The following is a 21,022-nucleotide window of genomic DNA, read 5'->3' as shown; positions in this document are numbered from 1 at the left end:
TGCCCTGCCACAAGAATTTGGTGAGAAAAAGCTCTTCACTTGTCAACTGAGGCATCACTGGCCTCATCATGTGTCCCATGATTGTTCTGAGGATCAATGTACCTGAAAGCATTTTGAAGAATTGTAAAAATTCATTCAAAACATTGTGCTATGTTTTGATTTAAGGTCTTATTAAAGAAAAGAACCCTACTACAAGTGGGAGAATAATACTGCGCTCTTTGTAAATGCTCACTATTGAAACCAGAGGAATGCATTAACTTGTTTGCCTGACTGGGCAGAGTTAAAAGTTGAAAGGCAGAAGAGGTCGTCACTCACTATAAGAGAGATCAAAATCCTTTCTTAAAGTGAACCTTTCACTGAGTAACTAACCTGGAGGGAGTTAATGGCAGTGAGCAGTACGAGGATCCATCTGAATTTAACAAAGAGTTCTAAGTCTGTACTATAATTTTTAAAAAGATGTACCTGTTTTACAAAAGCTTTAAAAGCAATGAAGACAACAAAAATTCCTTGGAATACATCAAGTAACAGGAAAAAATATATTACTTTAAGATTAAAAAGAAAAAAAAACTTAAGAGAAAAAACCAAGAATTAGAAGAATTTTAATAAAATCCATATGTTTACATTTGTACATTGTGTATTTCTGGCCCTGTGCACTGACATAATCAGAAGTCAAAAAACAGAGTAGCAAGGATAAAAGTTTCCGGCAGAGCGCAAGCAGAAGGTAGGGGTTCTCTTTGTTGGATTACAGGCATAAACTTGATCGCAAACCACAACTAACAAACGGCGCCTGGCCTCCACCCCCTTTTCAAGTAGCAGCATGTTTAATCATTCTCATGGACGTCAACTTTTTAGCTTGAAGTTCAGATGACATTCTCTACTGCAAACACCTTTAATACACATTAATACTTTATCGGCGACAGCAGATAAGTAGCTCATTAAAACAGCATATTATTGCCCATGAAGTATTAATGTAAACAGTTTAGATCATGCCGAATGAACCAAAGAATTATGCAAAATCTAGTGGCAAGAATGACTGAATGAATACCTGGATTGTTCTACACAGTAGCATGATTACAAAACAGTAGATGCCCTACTGGGAGGGACCTCATTTTAAAAAAAGTTATTAAATAAGAAAAAGGACCTCAAGGAGACAGAGGAAAGAGTTTACTTCCAAAGTCTAAGATAATTCTGCACAACAAGGCAGATCATTGTGCCAAAACCCCAGTAGGGTAGAAATGGAGAGCGGTTCAAATTTGGCTCCTATCTGTCTCATGTATGCTTAAAATAAGTTTCACAGGACTATCGTTTGTTTGGTGAAAAGAAAGGATGACAGCATCACCAAGACTTATCCAAACTTCTGCGCATCCTGTGGAGGGAGTACTTTAAAAAGTGCGGTGTTCCACATCCTTGTATCCATTCTCCAACGAGCATAAATTCAAACTCACAAGTTGTAATTACAACATGTGCAACAATATAATCATTCTGTAAGCAGTAGAGTCATCGGCTGTGCAAAATTCATGAGCAGGTTCTGAATTAATCACAAGTCAATTTACATCCGATATAGTCCAGCTACAGAGCATCATTTCGTAATAATTCATTCTTCAGATAACAGAGCCACAGTGAGTAGAGAGAATGATACCATTCCCCTTGCCCTCAAATAATGTAGTGATACTTAATTTTTGACCCACTTGGAATTAGAAAAGGGGAAGGGTTACAGATTACAATTTAGGACAGGAAACATCTGTAATGGAACTGGGAATGGGTGAACAGCAAACCTTCACAAGTCTGTAGTGGATGAATGGTAGTGGAGGGCACCGTTTAATATCATTAAGTTATCACAGGTAGCAAAATAGTGCTTGTATTTGGAAAGTAACAGCTGCATGGGTAGTTTTCTTGAATGCCAGTTCTGACTAGAAATTATAATAACGAATCTGTATCCTAGCACAGATCTAAAAAGAGGACAATGAAGTAAGAGTGGCTTTAGATGATCAAGAATGTTATACTAAAAACACAACATGAATTCCAAATCTTTTGAGAATGAGAAGCATTTTCATGTTTTATTAATAAACGTTAAAAAAGTATGAAGATATCAGGAGGCAAGACTGCCTTATGGTTTTTTTTCCTTGTAGTAGTAGACAAAGCACTCATCAGGGAAAGTATTTCTCCATCATCTGTGCAAAGGCAGCTTTCCTGAACCGCTTGTCCAAATACATGAGGTCAAAACAGGCATCTCATGAAGACAACATTCGATTTGTCCCCACTGAGTGATTCCCTTTTAATGATCCAAGTTCTGGATAAGAGGTAAATTGTTAATGAAGGAAAAAAACCCCTAAGTAAATCAAGAAGATTTAGGGACAAACAAGTCAATGTGAATATGATTTAAATTAAACATAAAATCTAGTCCAATATGTTAGTTGTAGAATTTCATGTAGGCAGGTGAGGAAACATTCTTATAGGACATAGGAATGGAAACTTGGCCACTAAGCTGGTAGACTGACTTGATTACTGTTGCTGTTTTTTAAGTCCCGAAGGTAGGCTGTTTTTTGTTTTTTAAGCTATAAGAGACTACCCATTTCCAATGGATATGATCATATCTCATTGAGCAGAAAAACAAAAAATAACCCAAGGGGTAGTGCTTAGTGGAAATCTGGCCAACCAAAATAATGGGTTGGGAAATGGAGGACAGTAACAACACAGAGGTGGCTCCTCAAAGCCAGCAATTTCAGAACAAAAGTATAGTTCATGATCTATTCCTGAAAAAATGGATGTAGACCCCAAACATGGATGTGCTGTATTGACCGTGATTAATGCAGGATCTTGAGAGAGTGGCACAATGTGAGCCCCTCTATTTAACAAGATCTCTAAACATTGACCAATTCCTTGGATTTACAAAAAAAAAAAGAGAGAGAGAGAGAGAGGGAGAGAGACAACCTCATCACCATGTCACATTATAGCAAAATATTTTCAGTGCAAATTTATGTTCCTTAAAAGAAAAAGGAATTCGTCAGTCCTGGCTTCCCCCACGATTTGCCTTGATGACAAAGGAAAGGCTCATTTTTCTTTCAAGAAAAAGGAGACATTTGTTTTCGATTACTATGTACAAGGAGAAGTTCACTCTTGAATGTCTCTATTTATGATAAGGTATTTTTCATTTACATTCATAAAAAAGATTAGCAATTAAATGTTCATGTTTCACATTGACTGAAACCTTCCCAGCACCCAGGGTATGATCCTTTCATCTTGATGTCAAGAGCAGCTGTACTCTGGTCTTTTTATCCAGCACATTTTGTAAAGGAATAAGTGTTTGCAAGTGCAAATGTGCCGTTTTCAAGTCCGATTGCCAGGGCTAGATGAGTTAGGGTTCGTGTGTCTATTTGTAGCACAATGAGTATGGACAACACCACCATTCGGATACCTAACAAACACAGGCTCACAAAAGGGACTTTGACACATCTGGCAAAGCTTTTTGTCTGACAGCCGAACTGAGCTTCCTTTTAATTTTATCTGCAAAAAAGAAGTAAAGATCATGAATTGTATCTTCTAACAACATTTCAAAATACTGCTTTTTCAGTTTTCTGGAGAGAGACATCAATCCATTGGTTACTAGGAGTGATTTATCATTAGTTTCTTGAAAAGGTTAAGATAAATTGGGACCCTGGTACAAAACGCTACATAAATAAGACCACTTACTATAACTACAAGTTACAGATAATACTTGTAAAGTACTTAGCACAGTGCCTGGCACATAGTAGGTGCTGAATAAATTCCAGGTATTAATTAATGAAACAACTTCTAATTTTGTAAAACCAAGCCAAGTACCTGCCAAGTTTATAGCTGCGGTTGGCGAAAGCATCTCAATCCCACTCTGAAGCTTCTGTTATTTCAACCAAAGCTATAGCTGCAAAGGGCCATAGGGGTCATCTTCAAGGTAAGGAAACTGAGGTCCAAAAAGGTGGAATAATTTCCCCAAGATCACACAACTAGTGGCACAGAGGCGCAAATTCAGAAAAGATTCTGAGACATTTCTGTTGTTGGCACAGTCTCACTCATTCCCTCTCTGAGCCTTGTGGTTTGTAAAATGTAAAGTTACTGTACAATCTACATATGTACCTGTGCATCCAATGTTAACTGTCAGCCATTCGGTCATTAAACATTTATTAAGTGCCTTCTATGTGCCAAGGCACCATGCTAAGCCCGGGGGATAGATACAAGAACAAGCAAAAGATGGCTTCTGCTTTCAAAATGCTCACCATCTAATGGGAAAGACAATATGCAAAGAACTGTGTACAAACTAACAGGAAAAACTGGAAATAACCTTGGAGGGAAGGCATTAGAGTTAAAGAGGACTGGGAATTTTCCTGTAGAAGATGGGATTTCAGCGGGGTCTTAAAGAAAACTGAGCAAGACAGGAGGCAGAGATGAGGGAAGGCATTGCAGTCATGGGAGACAGCTAGGGAAAAGCCCAGAGTTGGGAGATGGAAAGTCTTATAGGAGGAAAAGCCAGGAAGCCCACGTCACTCTCTAGGGAGAACACAAGGAATTCTCAGTGTCCTTTCCTAACATTTCTCTTTCTGATCATTCCCAGGAGGGAAGAACTGGAGTCAGCTGCATCATGCTGCTGCTTCTCTCCCCAGTTTCTACTTGCCAGCACACTAACACCATGTTTGAATGGAGACTTACTTTTGAATTATCATGACTACAGAGAGGAAACACTGCAAAGGGAGTCACTTGGTAGTACACATTAACATTAATAAAGTTAACAACAAGAAGCTGTGTGGTATATGGGATCGTCATGTTGAACCTGAAGTCAAGAAGACCTGGTCTGACATCTCCCTTAGACACCAATTAGCTGTGTGACCCTTTGTTTAATAATTTCAATTGTGTCTGACTCTTTGTAACCCCACTTGGGGTTTTCTTGGCAAAGATACTGGAGTAGTTTGTAATTTCCTTCTCCAACTCATTTTACAAATGAGGAACTGAGGCAAACAGGGTTAAGTGACTTGCCCAGGGTCACCCAGCTAATAAGTATCTGAGACCAGATTTGAACTCATGAATCGTCCTGATGCCAAGCCCAGTGCACCATCCACTGTACCACCCAGTTGCCACTGTGTGAATGTGGGGCAAGCTATTTAACCTCTCTTGTCTCTCACTTTCCTCATCTGTAAAATAAGAAGGTTGAATTTGGTCATTTCTAAGGCCCCTTCCAGCTCTAAACTCATGATCCTATGAATGAGGAATAAAACAAAACCAAAAACAACTCCATGACCACCAACACCAGGCCCCTCCTAATCCCACCCCAATTTTCTGTTGTGAACAGGTCAAACGTGACCTGCTAAAAATACCCCCTCACCTTATCATGTTTGTGGAGTAAGTTTTCGGCTTTGGCCAAGCCCAATGCAGCTTGAGTCATCCTCTTGGTGTGAAGGCTTTCCCTCATGGCCCTGGTAAGGAAAGGGGCCAGAAGTTGAACTGACCAGGTGTCAGGCACCAGCTGTAAAACCTGAGCTGCATCGAACTCGGTGGGGTGGTGGTTCAAGAGGTCCATGGCAGCCAGGGCCAGGTCACAGTCAGAGGGTCCTGGCTTTAGGTAAACAGAGAGCAGCATGTGGAAGAGCCGCTGCCGGTACGGAGGGTCTTTACTCTGAGAACTCCACAGGCAGTAATCCTTAGCCGCAGAGAAGTCTTTTAGCTCATGCACCAGGATGTGCAGGGCCCTATCATGCTCCTCCAGCTTTCCATGTAATATTGCACTTTCCATGTGAAGATTGGTTCCCTGGATTTTATCTGTCAAAGGGGACAAGCTATTTAAAAATCAGATGGAAATGTAACCCAAAGGAGCACCTGGGCAATACATCACTTCTCCCTAAGTTCCAATCCCACTCAATTTGTCTTTTACTTTAGGAACATATGAAAGTAAAATTCATTATAGAAAACACACCTAGCTGGGGAGACGACAGATGTTGCTAAATGCTGCCATCTAGATGAGTAAGTCAACGTTTTCATGTATCTTCATACTTAGTATTTAGACCCTAGAAAATCAGGCATAACACAGACTCTCTTTATTACAATTATAGGTGACCTTGGAATGTATATTTTTCAAAATTTCAAAAGTAGAGACATCAAATGTTTCAGCAGAGAAAAGGCCCTGGTGAGAACTCAGATTTACAGGTTCACCAATAACCCCTAATTCTAAAAGAAAGTCTCTCATTTACTTCCAGTGGGCACTGCCACTGCCATGTACAAAAGCCATCTCAAAGGAGATATTCGTAAGGCATCTAGCATAGTGCCTGATACATAGGAAGTGCTATAGAATTGCTTATTTCCCAGCCCATTCCCCATCTTTAGCATATATTGGAAGAACAGTAGGCCCACAGAAGTCAATGACTCCTAATCCTATGCCAATTCATAGTTGCCTGGATAGAAAGGTACATGAGTTAAGTGAGTGAATCTACATATTTAAATTATTTCTAAAGATGTTCTAATATTTCTGCAATCTAATCTTTCAAATTAGAAGAGACAACATAATCTGATAGAAAATGAAGAACTTGAGTTCTAATCTCATTTCTGCTCTATGTACACTGTGTAAGTTACTTCATTCCTGTGCCTCCAATGGGAACAGTAATAAAGGGGCCCTTCCTATCACAAAGGGATATTCTGAGGACAGATGTGGTAACAGAGCAGAACTGTGGCATATATAGTTTTATGGAGCTCCAGTTGGAGCGAGGCATGTTTAAGACCGTTCTAATGCATTCCTTGTTTTCATGCGTCCCTCGGGCTTTCCCTGTGTTCCCAGTCCAGCACAGCTCCTCTGGCCTCACTTTCTTCCCTTCAGAGGCTTCACCAGCTCAACTCTAAGCCATCCTCTATGCCTGTCCCCCTTGTCCTCTCACTAGACAAACCTGGCTAAATTCCAACCCTGTTATTCCTGTCACTGATTTCCCACTATCTGCCCTTCTCTGTTTAAGTCAACATTTATTAAGTGCCTACTATATGCCAGTCACCATGTTAAGCAACAGGGATAGAAAGAAAGGCAAAAGCAATCCCTGCTCTCAAGAAGCTCAGGCTAATTGGAGAGAGACAACATGCATGCACAGACATGTCACGTACACACACAATATAGTATACACGTTATATTATATATCATGTGTGTTACATATACCTTATCTGTGTGTCACATACACCTACATAGTAAATATTATATATGTATATGTACTGTGTGTCACATCTATCTTGTTTGTACACAGTTGTGTGTGTCTCTTTCCCATTATATTTACATATGTATATGAAATTATATATATTTCTCATATATACTCGTATGTATGTATGTGTATTGTGCATGTGTATATACATGCATACATATATTCTGTGTGTATCACACACATATATACACACAGGATAAACTGACATAATCTTAAAGGAAACCAGCATTAACAGAGATTGAGGAAGGCTTCTTGCAGAAGGTAGGATTTTAGCTTAGATCGAGGGAAGCCAGAGAAGCCAGAAGTGTAAAATTCCAGACATGGGGGGTAGCCATGAGAATCCATGGAGCTGAAGACAACCTATCTTGTATGACGAATAGCAAGGAGGGCAGTGTCACTAGATCATAGAGTATTTGGAAAGGAGTAAAGTACAAGAAGTAAGAGTAAGGTAAAGGGAGGGGCCAGGTCATGAAGGCTTTTAAAAGTCCAACGGAGGATTTTATAGTTGATCCTTCTAGTTAACGGGACCCACTAGAGTTGATTGACTAGAGGGTTGACATGGTTAAACCTATGCTTTAGGAAGATCAATTTGAGAAATGAGCGGAGGACAGACTGGGCTGAGGGAAGACTAACCAGAACGCTACTGCGGTAATATAGATATGAAATGACAAGGGCTCGCAGCACGGTGGCGGCAGCATCAAGAGGAGAGAAGGGCTATATATGAGAGATGTTATTGAAGGTATAAATGACAGGACTTGTTAACTGATTAAATATATTAGGGTGAGAGAGAGTGAAGAGCCAAGGTCATGAGCCTGGATGATGGGAAAGATAGTGGTACCCTTGAGAGTAATAGCGAAGCTGGGAAGATGTTAGAACTTAGAGGAGGAGATAATGAGTTCAGTTTTGGACAGATTTAATTAAAGGTGTCTAAGGGACATCCAGTTTGAAATATCAATAGGCAGTTAGAGATGCACAAGAGAGGTCAGGAGAATGGTTAGGGCTGGATAAATGGATCTGAGAATCATTGGCATAGAGATGATGATGGAATCCATGGGCGCTGATGAGATCACCAAGTGAAACAGCACAGAACAGGAGAACCCAAGGCAGAGCCTTGAAGGACCCATGGTTAGTGAGTGTGACTTGGATGAAGATCCAGGAAACAGGACTGAGTGTTCAGGTAGGAGGAGAACCAAGAGAGCAAATCAAGAAAACTTAGAGAAAAGACTATTAAGGAGCAAGAGGGGATCAACAGTAGAAAAGCTAGAAAGATAATCATTAAGAAAAGACTATTAGATTTGGTGATTAAGAGATCACTGGTAATTTTAAAGAAAGCAGTTTCTGTGATGTCAGAAGCCAGACTGCAGTGGGTTAAAAAAAAAAGTGAGAAGTGGAAGGAAATGGAAGCATGGATGATCTTAACCAGTTTAGCCATGAAAGGGAGGAGAGAAATAGGACAATAGCTAGCAGGGTTGGATCAAATTAGGATGGTTTTTTAAGTATGATAGAGACATGCGTGTGTTCATAGGCAGCAGAGAAATAGCCAGCACACAGGGAGAGATGGGAGATTAATGAGAGTGGGGATAACAGAGGGGCTGATCTTTTGGAGAAGAGGGTGAGGAATGGGACCATTTGTGCATGTGAAGGGGTGTGGCAAAGAGAAGAGCCACCTCTTCACGTGAAACAAGGCTTCAGGAGGAAACAGTGGCAGAGGCAGCTAAATGATATAACGGGAGAGGGCAGTGCTCAGAGAATGGCCTCCATTGTTTTTTTTTTAGTAAAATAGGAGGCAAAGTTCTCAGCTGAGATGGGGGAGGGGGGTTGGAGGGGGCATGGGAGGTCTGAGGAAGGATGGAAAGATCTGGAAAAGACCCTGTCATGACCAAGACAGTGAATCTGAGGAAGCTGCAGAATTGTGCTGACTGGGTCCACAACAAATTTACATGATATAATCTCAAAAGGACCCTGAGAATTGTACAGTAATACTTGTATTCTCCCTTGACACTCCATCATACCTCCCTCAGATGCTGTCCCCTACTGGTTTCAAGCCTCCTAAGACCCTTTCCCCATTCCTTATTGGTAGAGGATTTCACTTCTTAATTTATTGAGGAAATCAAGGCTATCAGCCATGATCTCTCTCTTCTTCCTGTTTCACAATTTAAAACTCTATTTCTTTATCCTCTGCTCTGTCATTTGCTTCGCTATCTGAAGTAGAGGTGGCCCTTTTCCTTGACAAATCCAACCCTTCTACTTGATACCTCCTTTCCATAAGCTTTTCCCTTCAACCACTTCCTTGCTCTTCTTCAATTACTCTTTACATACTGCCTCCTTCCCTGCTGCTTATAAATAGGCCCAGGTCTCCCCATCATCCAAAACAAAACAAAACAAAACACCCTTAGACTTGACTAGACCCTCAAGCTATCATTCTATATTTCTTCTGCCTTTTACAGTCAAACTCTTAGAGAGGAAAAAAAAAAAGCCCACACACATTGTTTCCACTTCCACACCTTGAATTCTTTTAAGAAAATATTTTTATTCTGAACTTAAATAACAGATAAGAGCATTCACATAAACAACACAAAAATATAACTCTACATGCAATCATAGCTTTCATTTCATACCGCTTACTTTATTAAAAAGTACAGAATGAACTCTACAAGCCGCCCTCCAAAGTGTCCTGCTTGTCTGGGCCTCCCCTCCAAACCTCTTTCTCTTCAGCACATTTCCAACAATGTCTCAATGGCTCTCTTCTTTTCTTTGGGGGGGAGGTGGAAGGGGGAGAGGCAGCCCCCAACTAAAAATAGAAACAGAACATCTACATACTTCTAAACCCTTTGTAATATGGCTTCTGATCCTACTATGGACTGAAACTGTCCTCCCAACAATGAGTTTTTTCAGCCTTCAATCCACTTGACCTGATTTCTGACACTGTTAACAAACCTTTCCATATGCTAGATTTTGTTTCCTGGTTTCTTCTACACATCTGTTTCTGCTCAATCTCTCTGTCTGTCTGTCTCTCTCATAAAACGTCAGACCTGAAGTCAAGAAAACCCGAGTTTGAATCCCACACCTTGGATACTGACGACCTGGGTGATCACCGGTAACTCACTTAACCCATCTGGGGGCTCAGTTTCCTCATCGGTAAAACAGGGATACCAATATTTGTAGTCCGTACCTCACAGGTTCACTGTAAAGCTCAAAGTCTTTAGCTATTATTTATGATCTGTATTTCAGTGATAGGCAGATTGTTATATTCAACCCTAATTTCTCTCCTGAACTCTAGTCCTATATTGTCGATTGTCTGCCAGACACGTCCAGCCAGTCTGCCCACTGGCACCTCAAACTCAACCTCTTCAGAATGGACTTGTCCTCTTCCCCATCAAACACACTCAAATCCAATGTCTCTATTTCTGCTGAAAGCATTCTCATGTTTCTAGTCCCCCAGGTTCTCTACCTTAAGCGTTAACTCCTCTCTTTCCTTCATCTTCCAAATCCAATTAGCTGCCAACCTTGTCCACTGAACCTCGGCATCTTATATCCATCCTCTTCCACCCGATTTCTTGCCTGGATTTCAGTGGCATCCTAGTGGTTCCTAGGCTCCTTTCTTTTACGTTTTTTCCTCCCCAATTCATCCTCCCTAGTGACCAAAATCATCCTCTTAAGGTATCTGACCATGTTATTAGGCTACTCAGAAATCTTTGGTGGCTCCCTATTACCTCTAGGATAAAATACACACTTCTCAGGCTGGCATTTAAAAGCCTCCAGATTTATTTTGTACTAATCTTCTTCATGCAATCTATTTCCTGGCTAAACCGGCTTACTAATTGTTTCCCAAACTTGACACTCCATATCCTTTCTCCATGCCTTTCCACAGGCTTTCCAAAGCCAGAGCCTGAAAGGTATGCTGTACTTCCTCTTCGATCGTGAGCTTTCTCCAAGGTTCCGCCAATGGATCACCGCCCTGGTGAAGCTCTTTTTCATCTCCCTAGTTATCAGTGCTCTCTCTCGTAAACTATCCTCTTCTTTTCATATTATAGCTCTCTGGTAGAATGGAAGGTGCTTAATAAATGTTTGCTTTGCAATTCTAATTTTGGAGAGCAACTACAACATTACATATATCCATATGATCCACGGCCTAGTGATGATTCACTTTAATAAGAATTAACTACACGTGTATTCTATGTAAGGCGAGAGGAGCTGGAAGGGGCCTAAGAAGATGTTTAGCCCCACCTCCTCATTTTGCAGATAAGGAAACTGAGACAGAGAGCAAATCAGTGATTTATCCAGGATACAGAGGTAGTAAGTTGAAGAGACAAGATTTGAATCTTGGTCTCCTGACACCAAACCTGGTACACTTTCCACTTTGCCACGCTGGCTCTAGGGACATAAATATGAAAAAGGGCACAGTCACTACTCTCAAAAACTTACCCTGTACTAGAGGGCTACAGTACCTACAATAACACAACATGGCCAAATGTGCTAAGACCATGCAAAGGACAGATCCAAACAGAGTGTTACATTAGGCTGGAAGAGAATGCTATCCCGGCCAGTCTGACTGCTGTGGCACTGAATTCATCAAGTGGAACAGCAGTGTGAGATCAAGCTAGAAAGCTACCTTGGGGCCAACAGTGTCGAAGGTCTCAAATACTGAAAGAGTCTGAAGATTTCCTGCATGTTTTCGAAACAAATGTTTTTAATAATATCTCCTTCAAAATACTCTATTGAGTATTTATTTATTCTTTACTTACCTAAAAGGTTTCTTTTAAAAAGAGTCCATAACATAACATGTAGTTATGTTCAATTTTCTTTTGGAACAGACCTGAGATTTCAATGGTATAGGGAACTCCAAGAGGAGGAAACTCCCTTCACCAATGCAAACTGGCACCTTTGCTGCAATTTAGAGCCTTGGAAAATCTCTTAGGGCCCTGAAGGTAAGTGACTTGCCCAGGGTCAGAGGCAGAGCTTGAACCCATGATTTCCTGAACCTGAGACCAATCCTCCATCTATTATGATGCACTGCCTCTCCATTAACTTTAATAATATTAACCAATAACATTACAATTTACATTTGTATGGAGCCTTACAGTTTGCAAAGGACTCTCAAATATATCTCACTGGATCCTCACTGTGAGAATAGGCAAGGCAATCACTATTCTCCTCAGTGATTCTCCTAGGGTAACAGTAAGGAAACTACAACTCGGGTCTTCTAAACTGAAGTCCAGGTCAATTTCTACTACGACATGGTCATCTCCCATATAAATACAACTATGTATAACAAAGAGTTTTTTTTATCATATATGAGGCATGTTTTGAGGGCATTCAAGGAAAAATCACTATAAAACTATTATTCATATTAATTTGCTTATTAACAAATATAAATCTTATAATTCAATGAAGCAAGAAATCACAGAACTCAATATGGAGTGTTCATCAAATGAAATAATTACCACCAAACCATATACTTGTACACGCCTACTGGTTTGCAGCCCTAGAATACTGCCATTTAGTATCCCAGGGGAGCATGCTACTGTTGGGCTGAGCTACATGGTAAAGTTACTGGTTAAAAAAATTAGAGAGATTTTTAAATTGTACTTCTAAAAAAGCAGGAGGCAAATCTTTGGCTCAAGGAGAAGGGAACGGGGATGGAGCTGGTGGCTTGAAAAGGCTTGGAACACTTGCTATGAAAAACACAATTAAGTTAATCTGAGATTAATTAAAGGATTTACGAAAAGTCAAAGCTGAGGTTGGCATAAATGTGTAGCATGCCTAGTTAGTGGTTTTGTGATATCCTCCAAAAGCACTCAACAGCTTGGGAAATGGCTGGTGTCAGTAGGTGTAGATGTGATTCACCGGTGTCTTTAAATGTAAAAATGGAACCATTAGTGTCAGAGTACCGTTAAAGAGTCAGGCTTCTCTTCTCCATGACCTTTCTTTTTCGGGGGGGGGGAGGGGAGAAGGAGAGTATTATAATCCAATTTCCAGGGTTACATTCAGAAGGAAAAAGCATGGCAAGTATCAAAGAAGGTTCCAAACACATTCAGCCCAGAATCTTACGCTAAGGTTCGTGGAAGTGCCGGTGACCGTGTCATGCCAACTCTTTAACCCAGAAAATAGACACTGAGTCGAGCAGAGCCTTAAGATATCCACATCTCTGCTTCTTGCAAATCCAAATCAATTCACCATTCATTGAGCAAAGGACAAGACCTCACGCAAAAGGAGACCTGACTACAGCTGGAAACTTCCGAGAGGCAACTGTGTGTGTCTGGGGGGAAGAGGAGTGCTGGACTCGGAAGACCCGGGTTCAAGCCTGGGCTCAGAGACTTAAGTAGCACTGTGACCTTGTGCTAGTCTTTTAACCTCTCTAAGTGCCAGTTTCTTCATTTGTAAAGTGGGAATATGAGAGCCCTCACAACCTGCCTCAAAGGGTGGCTAGGGAGAGAGCAGTTTGTAAATGGAAAGCACCCTGCAGATGGGAGCTATTACCTCAGGGGCTGAAAGCTCTTGAGATGAAGTGGATCTTACCTATCAGACAGTTGACTCTGTAGAGATCAGATTTTTGAAGCAGACTTCGTAGCTTTGCCTGAGTTTCAGTTACTTCAGCACAGTTACCATTTGCACTGGGCTTCTGCTGAAGCACTTTCTCTAGATAGAGGATGGCTAAGTGGGTGTGATACTCTTCCTTCTGCAGAAAAGAAGTAAATGATAAATACACATACATCACTGAGCATATGAATGGTAAAAAAACACCTTGCCAGAGGAACCAGAACGACCCCCTTTTAATTAAAATTACAAACCTCAATTAACAAACACTCCCACAGTATTTTAAGGTTTACAAAGCATTTCCCCAACCTCAACCCCTTTACAAAAATCATAAAGGATAAGACATAGGACAAACTTTGACTTCAAAGCTCCTCTAGAAATTCAAAGCTATTCTAGAAACCACAATATAAATAAGGTGAAGTAGAAATCTCAGGGGAAGAAATTTGTCTTTTGCAATGGAAGTTTTTAATAAGGATTCACTTCCAGGGGTGGGGAACCTGTGGCATCAAGGCCACATGTGGCCCTCTAGGTCCTCTTGTGGCCCTTTGACTGAATCCAAACTTCACAGAACAAATCCGGAATTGGCCTCGAGGCCTTCCGCAGGTTCCCTATCCCTGATCTTAGACTCTGTAGAAGGAAGATAGCAGAATTTAAATAAAATCATTATTACAGAGATTGTTATGGAAAAACAAGAAAGTCAAATTACCCGGACTTAAAACTCCTTTCAAGGAAGTAACAAGAGGAAGATGGGGAAGGAAAAAAAAAGCTGAATGTGGGAATGGGGGCAGAGCAGGGGAGAGGAGGAGTGAGCTATGAGACTATTAGAACATATATCTCAAGGTCTTCATGTCCCTAGGCCTCTTGAAATCATCCAGACAGTCCATTAAGTATTTATTGAGTACCCATATGGTACACAAGGTAATTTGGTACAATTTTACTCAATGTGCTCTGTAATAAATTCTGTAATCGAACTCAGCCTCTTCCCACAATTACTATGAAAGTATAGCCTGTACTTTTTCATGGAATCTTGGACTTGGAAGGGACGCCTGAGGTCATCCAATCCACCTTCTTACCCAGTACATCAACAGCACTGTAGAGAGAAGACTAAACACTTTTGAAGCACTTACTTGTACTCTCCTGTCCACAACTAGATGTTCCAAGTACTTAATAATAGACTTAGGGTATTTTTTAAGGCAGTTGATGATGTCATCTGGGTTAAAGACATCTTTCTGGTGCTCTTCCAAAGGTCTCTTGGTAAAAATCTGAACTCCAACCTGAAATAAAGTGACATTTTAGATACCAGGCTTTTCAAAGTCACCTTATTCTTTTCCTGTTCTAGTGACTGCCCATTTCATACTTCAGGCAAGGAATTAATCATTAATAATGGTGAACAACAGAAGGTATGCAAGCACAAAGTAATGTGACATTTATGCTGGCAAAAATTAAACAACATGGGATCAGAGGCAGAACCTGAGGTCAAATTAAATGTTGATACTTCTTTGTTAAAGTTCTGATAGAAAGATATTGCTGGGAAAAGAAGGGGATATAAACACACACACACACACACACACACACACACACACACACTCTACACCTACTATGTGCCAGGCACTGTGCTAATCACTTTTTACAAATATCATCTCGTTTGACCCCCACAGTAACCCTGAGAGGTAGGTAAATGCCTTGCTTGGGCTCACACAGCTAATAAGTGCCTGAGTTCCAGCCTTCTTGACTCCTGGTCCAGGCTCTATCCACTGGACTGCCTCATTACACAGTAAAGGCTGGGCAGAGAAAATGCAGGCTTTACTTTATCATGGATTTAGACACTATGAAGAGTAACAACTTGGATCAATCCACAGATCGCCTAAGGATAACAATGTCCTCTTGCTGAAGAACAACTGAAAGATCATCAGAAAAAAATGGAAAGACTTGCATGAAATAATGGAGAATGAAAGGAGCAGAAATATATACAGGAATAGAAATACTGCTCAAAGAATAACTGTGAACGATGAAGTTATTCTGAGTATTATAAATCCTCAAGTCAACTACAAAGGACCTGTGAGGATGCTACCCATCTCCAGAGAAAGAAATGATAAATAAAACTAGGCACGGTATAGTTTTACATACAGACATACACGTGTGTGTGTGTGTGTGTGTGTGTGTGTGTGTATGTGTACACATCTATATATCTATGTCAAATGCCTTCTATAGTGTGGGGGTGGGAGGAGAGGGGGAAGGGAGGCAGCCTGGAACTTAAAATGTAACCAAAAATATTAAATTAAAAAAAATTGACCATTTAATAGTTATCCAACAGAATTCACTCTCCATTATCTGCACATAGATTGTCCATATAGACTGAACAGTTTTAAGTGGCAAATGATTAGTTTGGTTGCTGCCTGCCACCTTACATGTTCCTGCCACCTGATGTATACTCAAAGAATTGAAAAGTTATTTCAAGGGAAATTTAACGACAAAGGAAACATGCAGAAAGTGGGGGAGGCAAATGAGGGGCAAAAATTATAATAAAATGTAAAAGCATAGGGTTTTTGGATCATTCATTATTTTGGAATTTTTTATATCACTACCTTCCTCTGCTGAGAGCTGACTACCTATCTAGAACTGCTATTCGTCTTCATAATACTTCTCAGTGTTTTCAATATAACAGATTTAGGTGATTTACACAACACTGTGGAAAGATGAGGAAATGAGCTTTTGAATGTGAGAAAACAACAGTCAAACACAGCAAAATACCCCAAGAAATGTGTGGATATTGTTGAAAGCAAAATCCACAAGTTTCCGGAGAGAGAGCTCAATCACCGTACAAGGACTCTTCACGCTTCCTCTCCCACTGACTAAACAAGACCAAGAGTGACATTTTAATACTGTTCACAGAGTATGATGTACAGTGTTCCCACCGCTATCATTGGCCATCAGCAGCTTCTGTGTCCTCTTTGAAAACAGCTTTACGGAGAACAGAGGCAGTACTTCCCAGGTACGTGGCACAACTGTTGCAAATTCTTCATCGAACCCCCCAAGGGTACTGAAATCCAGGACAACTTGTCCCAGATAAAAAGCTGGTTTAGCCAAAGGTGCCCCATTGCACTACAGGCTTCATCCCCACGGTCCAAGGTGAATTCAGGCAGTTCAGTGCTTTACATGGAGGGAACAGACATTTTTCCCACTTCTTTGAAACTGCATCTGTTCTACTTTTTGGACTACTGGTCTCCCTGCCTCAAGTGTATCCCCAGTCCTATACTCTATCCTCATAAAGTGTAGGGTTCACCATGTCCACCCATTACTCAATAATCTCCAGCAGGTCTCTATCACCTCTAATGAAATCCTTAGTCACATAATGCCCTTCATCAGCTGGCCCCTTTTTACCTTTGCCATCCCCTTATACTTTTTCTCTGCCATGAATCCAGCTTCACTAGACTACTTGCTTTCCTTGAACATTACACTCCACTTCCTGACTGTGCCTCTGATGGACATGCTCTGCTCCCTCACCTCCACCTGCTAGAACCCTGGGCTTTCATGTTGTCACTCCAATCCAACCTTCTGCAGGAGGCCTCCAGGCTTCTTGCTGCTTGTATCTCCCCTGAGATTGCCTTCCTTCCACTCTCTTCCACTGTTGTTTACATCCTGTCTCCTCCATTAGAATGTAAGCTCCTCCTTGTGAGGCAGGACAGTGTTTTTGCCCTTCTTCATAATCCCAGCACTTCACACAATGCTTAGTACACACAAGGGCTCAATAAAGGACTTTGTGCTACATGGCAGCAGCAACCCTACCCTTCCCCAGTGCAACCCCTATCCCTACCTCCTGGCATGACCACACTTCATTCCTGCCTTCTTTTCTCTCCCTGCCCAAGACACAATCTTTCCACACACTCTAGTCTATAGCTTCAGCCTTTCTGCACCTCCGGCCCCAAAGCAGACCAGCCCTGGGCTCTGACTGACAGAACTTAACAACAGAGATGGGAATGGTGGACAATGGATCCTCATGGGGTGGTGTACCTAGTATGCAGGACTGCCACGTTTCTGCACTTCTGACTTTGGTCTATCCCTCTCCTTTGGGGAGCCCAGCAATGGAACACTATCATTCATTCCAACTTGCTCTAGCCCACAGGAAGAGAAATGACAGACGTTACCCTGTTAGGTGAAGTTTCCCAAAGAAAAAGGACATTTCATAGGGAAAGCTACAAAACATGACCTGGCAAGAAATGACCTGCCTCAAGAGATAAATCACAAAAGCCTGCCACAGTGCCTCTGAAATAGGGTACTTGCCTAAATGCTCAAGTTAAGACGGGTGTTAAGATAGGAAGGTGTTAAGGGGAGAATAAAAAAAAGCAAAATGCAAGTCAGAAAGTGCTCAATATGTTTTTCTCCAAAAATAACATTTTTTTCCTCAATGAAAAGGAAAGAGGATATCTATGAAGTACGAACCTCCTCACTTTTCTGCAACACCCACTCAGCGTATTTCCACACTAGTTCTTGGTCTAAGCAGTAGGTTAGGAAATCAACAATATATTCATAAAGGTCTGAACGAGTAGAGTCATGGATTTCTCCATTCACAATGTTCACCCACAACTGGAAAAAGGAAAAGAAATATGTTAATTAACTGTACATCTCCCTGAATCGGCTTAAATAAGATCGAGGCACTTTGTCTTCTATTTTTCTTTTTGAGTTTTATTAATTTTTGTGACATCACCGTCACTTCCCCAGCAATTCCTGCCCTCCCCAATAGAACCATTCAATGTAACAAACAAGTACAATTAAATAAAACATAGCAGCGTATGCCATATTCTGCACCCTGAGTCTACCACTTCTCTACAGGAAGCAGGGATTAACTATTCTTTTTATCTTGACATTATTCTACGAATAGCACTGTGTATGTAGTTGGTAAAAAAAAAAAAAAATAAAGGAAAACAAAAACCCCCCAAAAGCAAGGGGCTGAAGGCTCCTCTCAAAATGAGTTCATATAAGGTCACTTCCAGAGAACCTACAGTTATGACTGGGCCCACTAGAAGTATGTGACTTAAATGACAATCGCTGTCTTCACCACTTTTGCTGTGGCAATGCTACCACATATCAAACCACGGAATAGTTTTGTTTTCTATTTCAATGTTCATTAGCCCAATTACTATGAAATTTGTGTAGAGATGTGAGGATAAGAAGATAGCTTTTGGTAACATTTCCTTAGGAATGGTCATCCTACCAAAAGAATGAGAAAAATGATTATTAATAACTAATGATTTAGGGAGATTCAGCTTTTCCCCCTTTTTTTTCTATTGTCCTCATTTCAAGACGGTCTCGGAAGGCTGAGCTAACCTTCTCCTCTACCAGATCCCACCCAACCTTAAAAGGAATCTCTAGTTCAGGTGAATTCCATTCAATCAAACTTGGGTGGAGATAGATCCTTCCGTCTAGATTGCCCAAGGCTAGGGGTGGTCTGGGTATAGGGAGAGTATCTGGAAGAGTAAGATTTCACTCTTAGGCCCTCACTGGAGTAAGCTCACCTCTTGGTAAATTCCACTTCTCAAAGAATTGTTAACCAATAAGAGTTGATTGCCACCCTCAGGAATACTCCTATTCTGAAAGGGCATAAAGCCTGCCATGAATTCCTTTGGTCTAAGACAGGGTGGTCCCTCCTACAAGCACAGAACTTTACATAAATGCTTTATGTTTATGCACAAATGCATAAACAAAGCCTGCTCTCACTAAAATGGCAAATCAAAATATATTGTCTATTGTTTCAATAAAAAACCTAAGGTTGGACAGCCCTGATCTAAGACTCAGTCAAATGACCATCCTTTTATTAAAATGCTGGCATTATTAATAAAATGATTAAATTATCTAGGAATTATGTTTCTTGAAACATTTTAAACATCACAGAAACAAAAAGTGCATCTTTTTGGGTCCTAGAAAAGTGTTGTAAATCAAGTTAAGATGACCAATCAGTGTTCACACCCATCAACCCGGTATGATTTAAAAAGTACACTGCTACTCAAGAGAGTCCAAACAAACCTGCACAGCAGCGGCATCCTGGCCATTGTAATGATAAAGGAGTCCAAGTGCAAAATATCTGAAAGAAAAAATAAAAGTGGTCAGTGTATGGCCTTCTCCATCTTGCTCATGGAGCACTGAAGTGTGTGTGTGTGTGTGTGTGTTTGTGTGTGTGTGTCTCATGCACACACACGCGCACGTGCGCACACACACGCACACAAACAGCTTATGTGGATGGATGTGCTTTGGTTTTCTATGGGAAATGTACATATAGCACAGGATGGCCACTGAGGAAAGGTAAGGAGGATTAATATCATATGGTTCAAATCTGAGGTGCTGAAAAAATGAAAACTTATCCCTGATGAAATTTTTATTTTAAATACAAAATCTCAGCATAAAATGTGCTACCCCTGGCCCTAAAGTGCAGTGTTCCGAATGATTTTTAAAATATATGTATATATCACTCACCACTTCATAAACAGTCTCTCTTCTCTACAACTTCTAGTTGTAACTAGCCATGACACAAGACGCAACGTAGCATAGTGAAAAGCCAGGGAGACCCGAGTTTAAGTCCCACCTTGGACACATCCTGGCTGTGTGACCCTGGACAAGAGCAAAGGGGTCAGAAATCTGGGTTCTAGTCCCAGCTCTGCCAGCTGTATGGCTTTAGAATGGAAGCCTAAGGTTCCTAATGATAAGCATGGAACCCAGTAGTGTTCTAGGCATCCTATTGAACAGTTAGGTACAGTGTCTTATTCAAACATTCAATATTAATGGCCAGGGAAAAGTCCCAATCTTGTGCCACTATTCCTCTGAGGAAGCCATGATATACAAAGGAAATGTCTGGTTCTTTCCCTGAAGGGAGAAACTCCCTAAGTATCTTTCAGTAGTATTCTGGGTTCCTGGTCCTGTAAAGCATTAAAGTGTATTTTCTTAATATAATTACATAGGTTCCAGCGTATTTTCTTAACATAATTATGCTATCAATAATACTTTAAGAACCACTTGAGTGGGAGCATTTCATTAATAAGTTAGACACTAAAAATTCTGATGCTCTACATAAGTGACCACTCTATATAGCAGAATGTGCTAAACTGGTTCCAGGGAAATGGAAGAAATAAATAGCACTACCTTAATCCTGTTATTATTCAGTAGTTTCTAAGGAGCTGAAGAAGGTAACTTCTTTCAAGGCTGAAACACTCAACCATTAAGAACTGGACTTGTATTAAGATTTTTAGAAGCTTTTCCTGTTCCCTGCCAGCACTAAGCTTAGTTATCATTCACTG

At 40.7% G+C, this 21,022-nt stretch overlaps 1 protein-coding gene across 1 annotated transcript in view; it reads right to left on the bottom strand.

Moving 5' to 3' along the window:
* Positions 1 to 582: 582 nt before the first annotated feature.
* TGFBRAP1 (transforming growth factor beta receptor associated protein 1) overlaps positions 583 to 21,022 on the bottom strand; it is a 66,724-nt gene continuing 46,284 nt past the window's right edge. Inside the window, exons 8-13 of the mRNA XM_036756329.1 lie at positions 19,758 to 19,815; positions 18,177 to 18,320; positions 14,864 to 15,010; positions 13,719 to 13,878; positions 5,351 to 5,784; positions 583 to 3,504 (exon numbers count right to left, since the gene is read on the bottom strand). Coding sequence (XP_036612224.1) covers positions 3,328 to 3,504; positions 5,351 to 5,784; positions 13,719 to 13,878; positions 14,864 to 15,010; positions 18,177 to 18,320; positions 19,758 to 19,815 — 1,120 coding nt within the window. The 3' untranslated portion in view covers positions 583 to 3,327. The remainder of the gene's footprint in view (positions 3,505 to 5,350; positions 5,785 to 13,718; positions 13,879 to 14,863; positions 15,011 to 18,176; positions 18,321 to 19,757; positions 19,816 to 21,022) is intronic.

The sequence above is a fragment of the Trichosurus vulpecula genome, chromosome 4, assembly GCF_011100635.1.
Source record: "Trichosurus vulpecula isolate mTriVul1 chromosome 4, mTriVul1.pri, whole genome shotgun sequence".
In the NCBI taxonomy this organism is placed as follows: Eukaryota; Metazoa; Chordata; class Mammalia; order Diprotodontia; family Phalangeridae; genus Trichosurus; species Trichosurus vulpecula.
The sequence above is the reverse complement of the archived record's forward strand: the minus strand, read 5'-3'. Positions and strand labels throughout refer to the sequence as shown.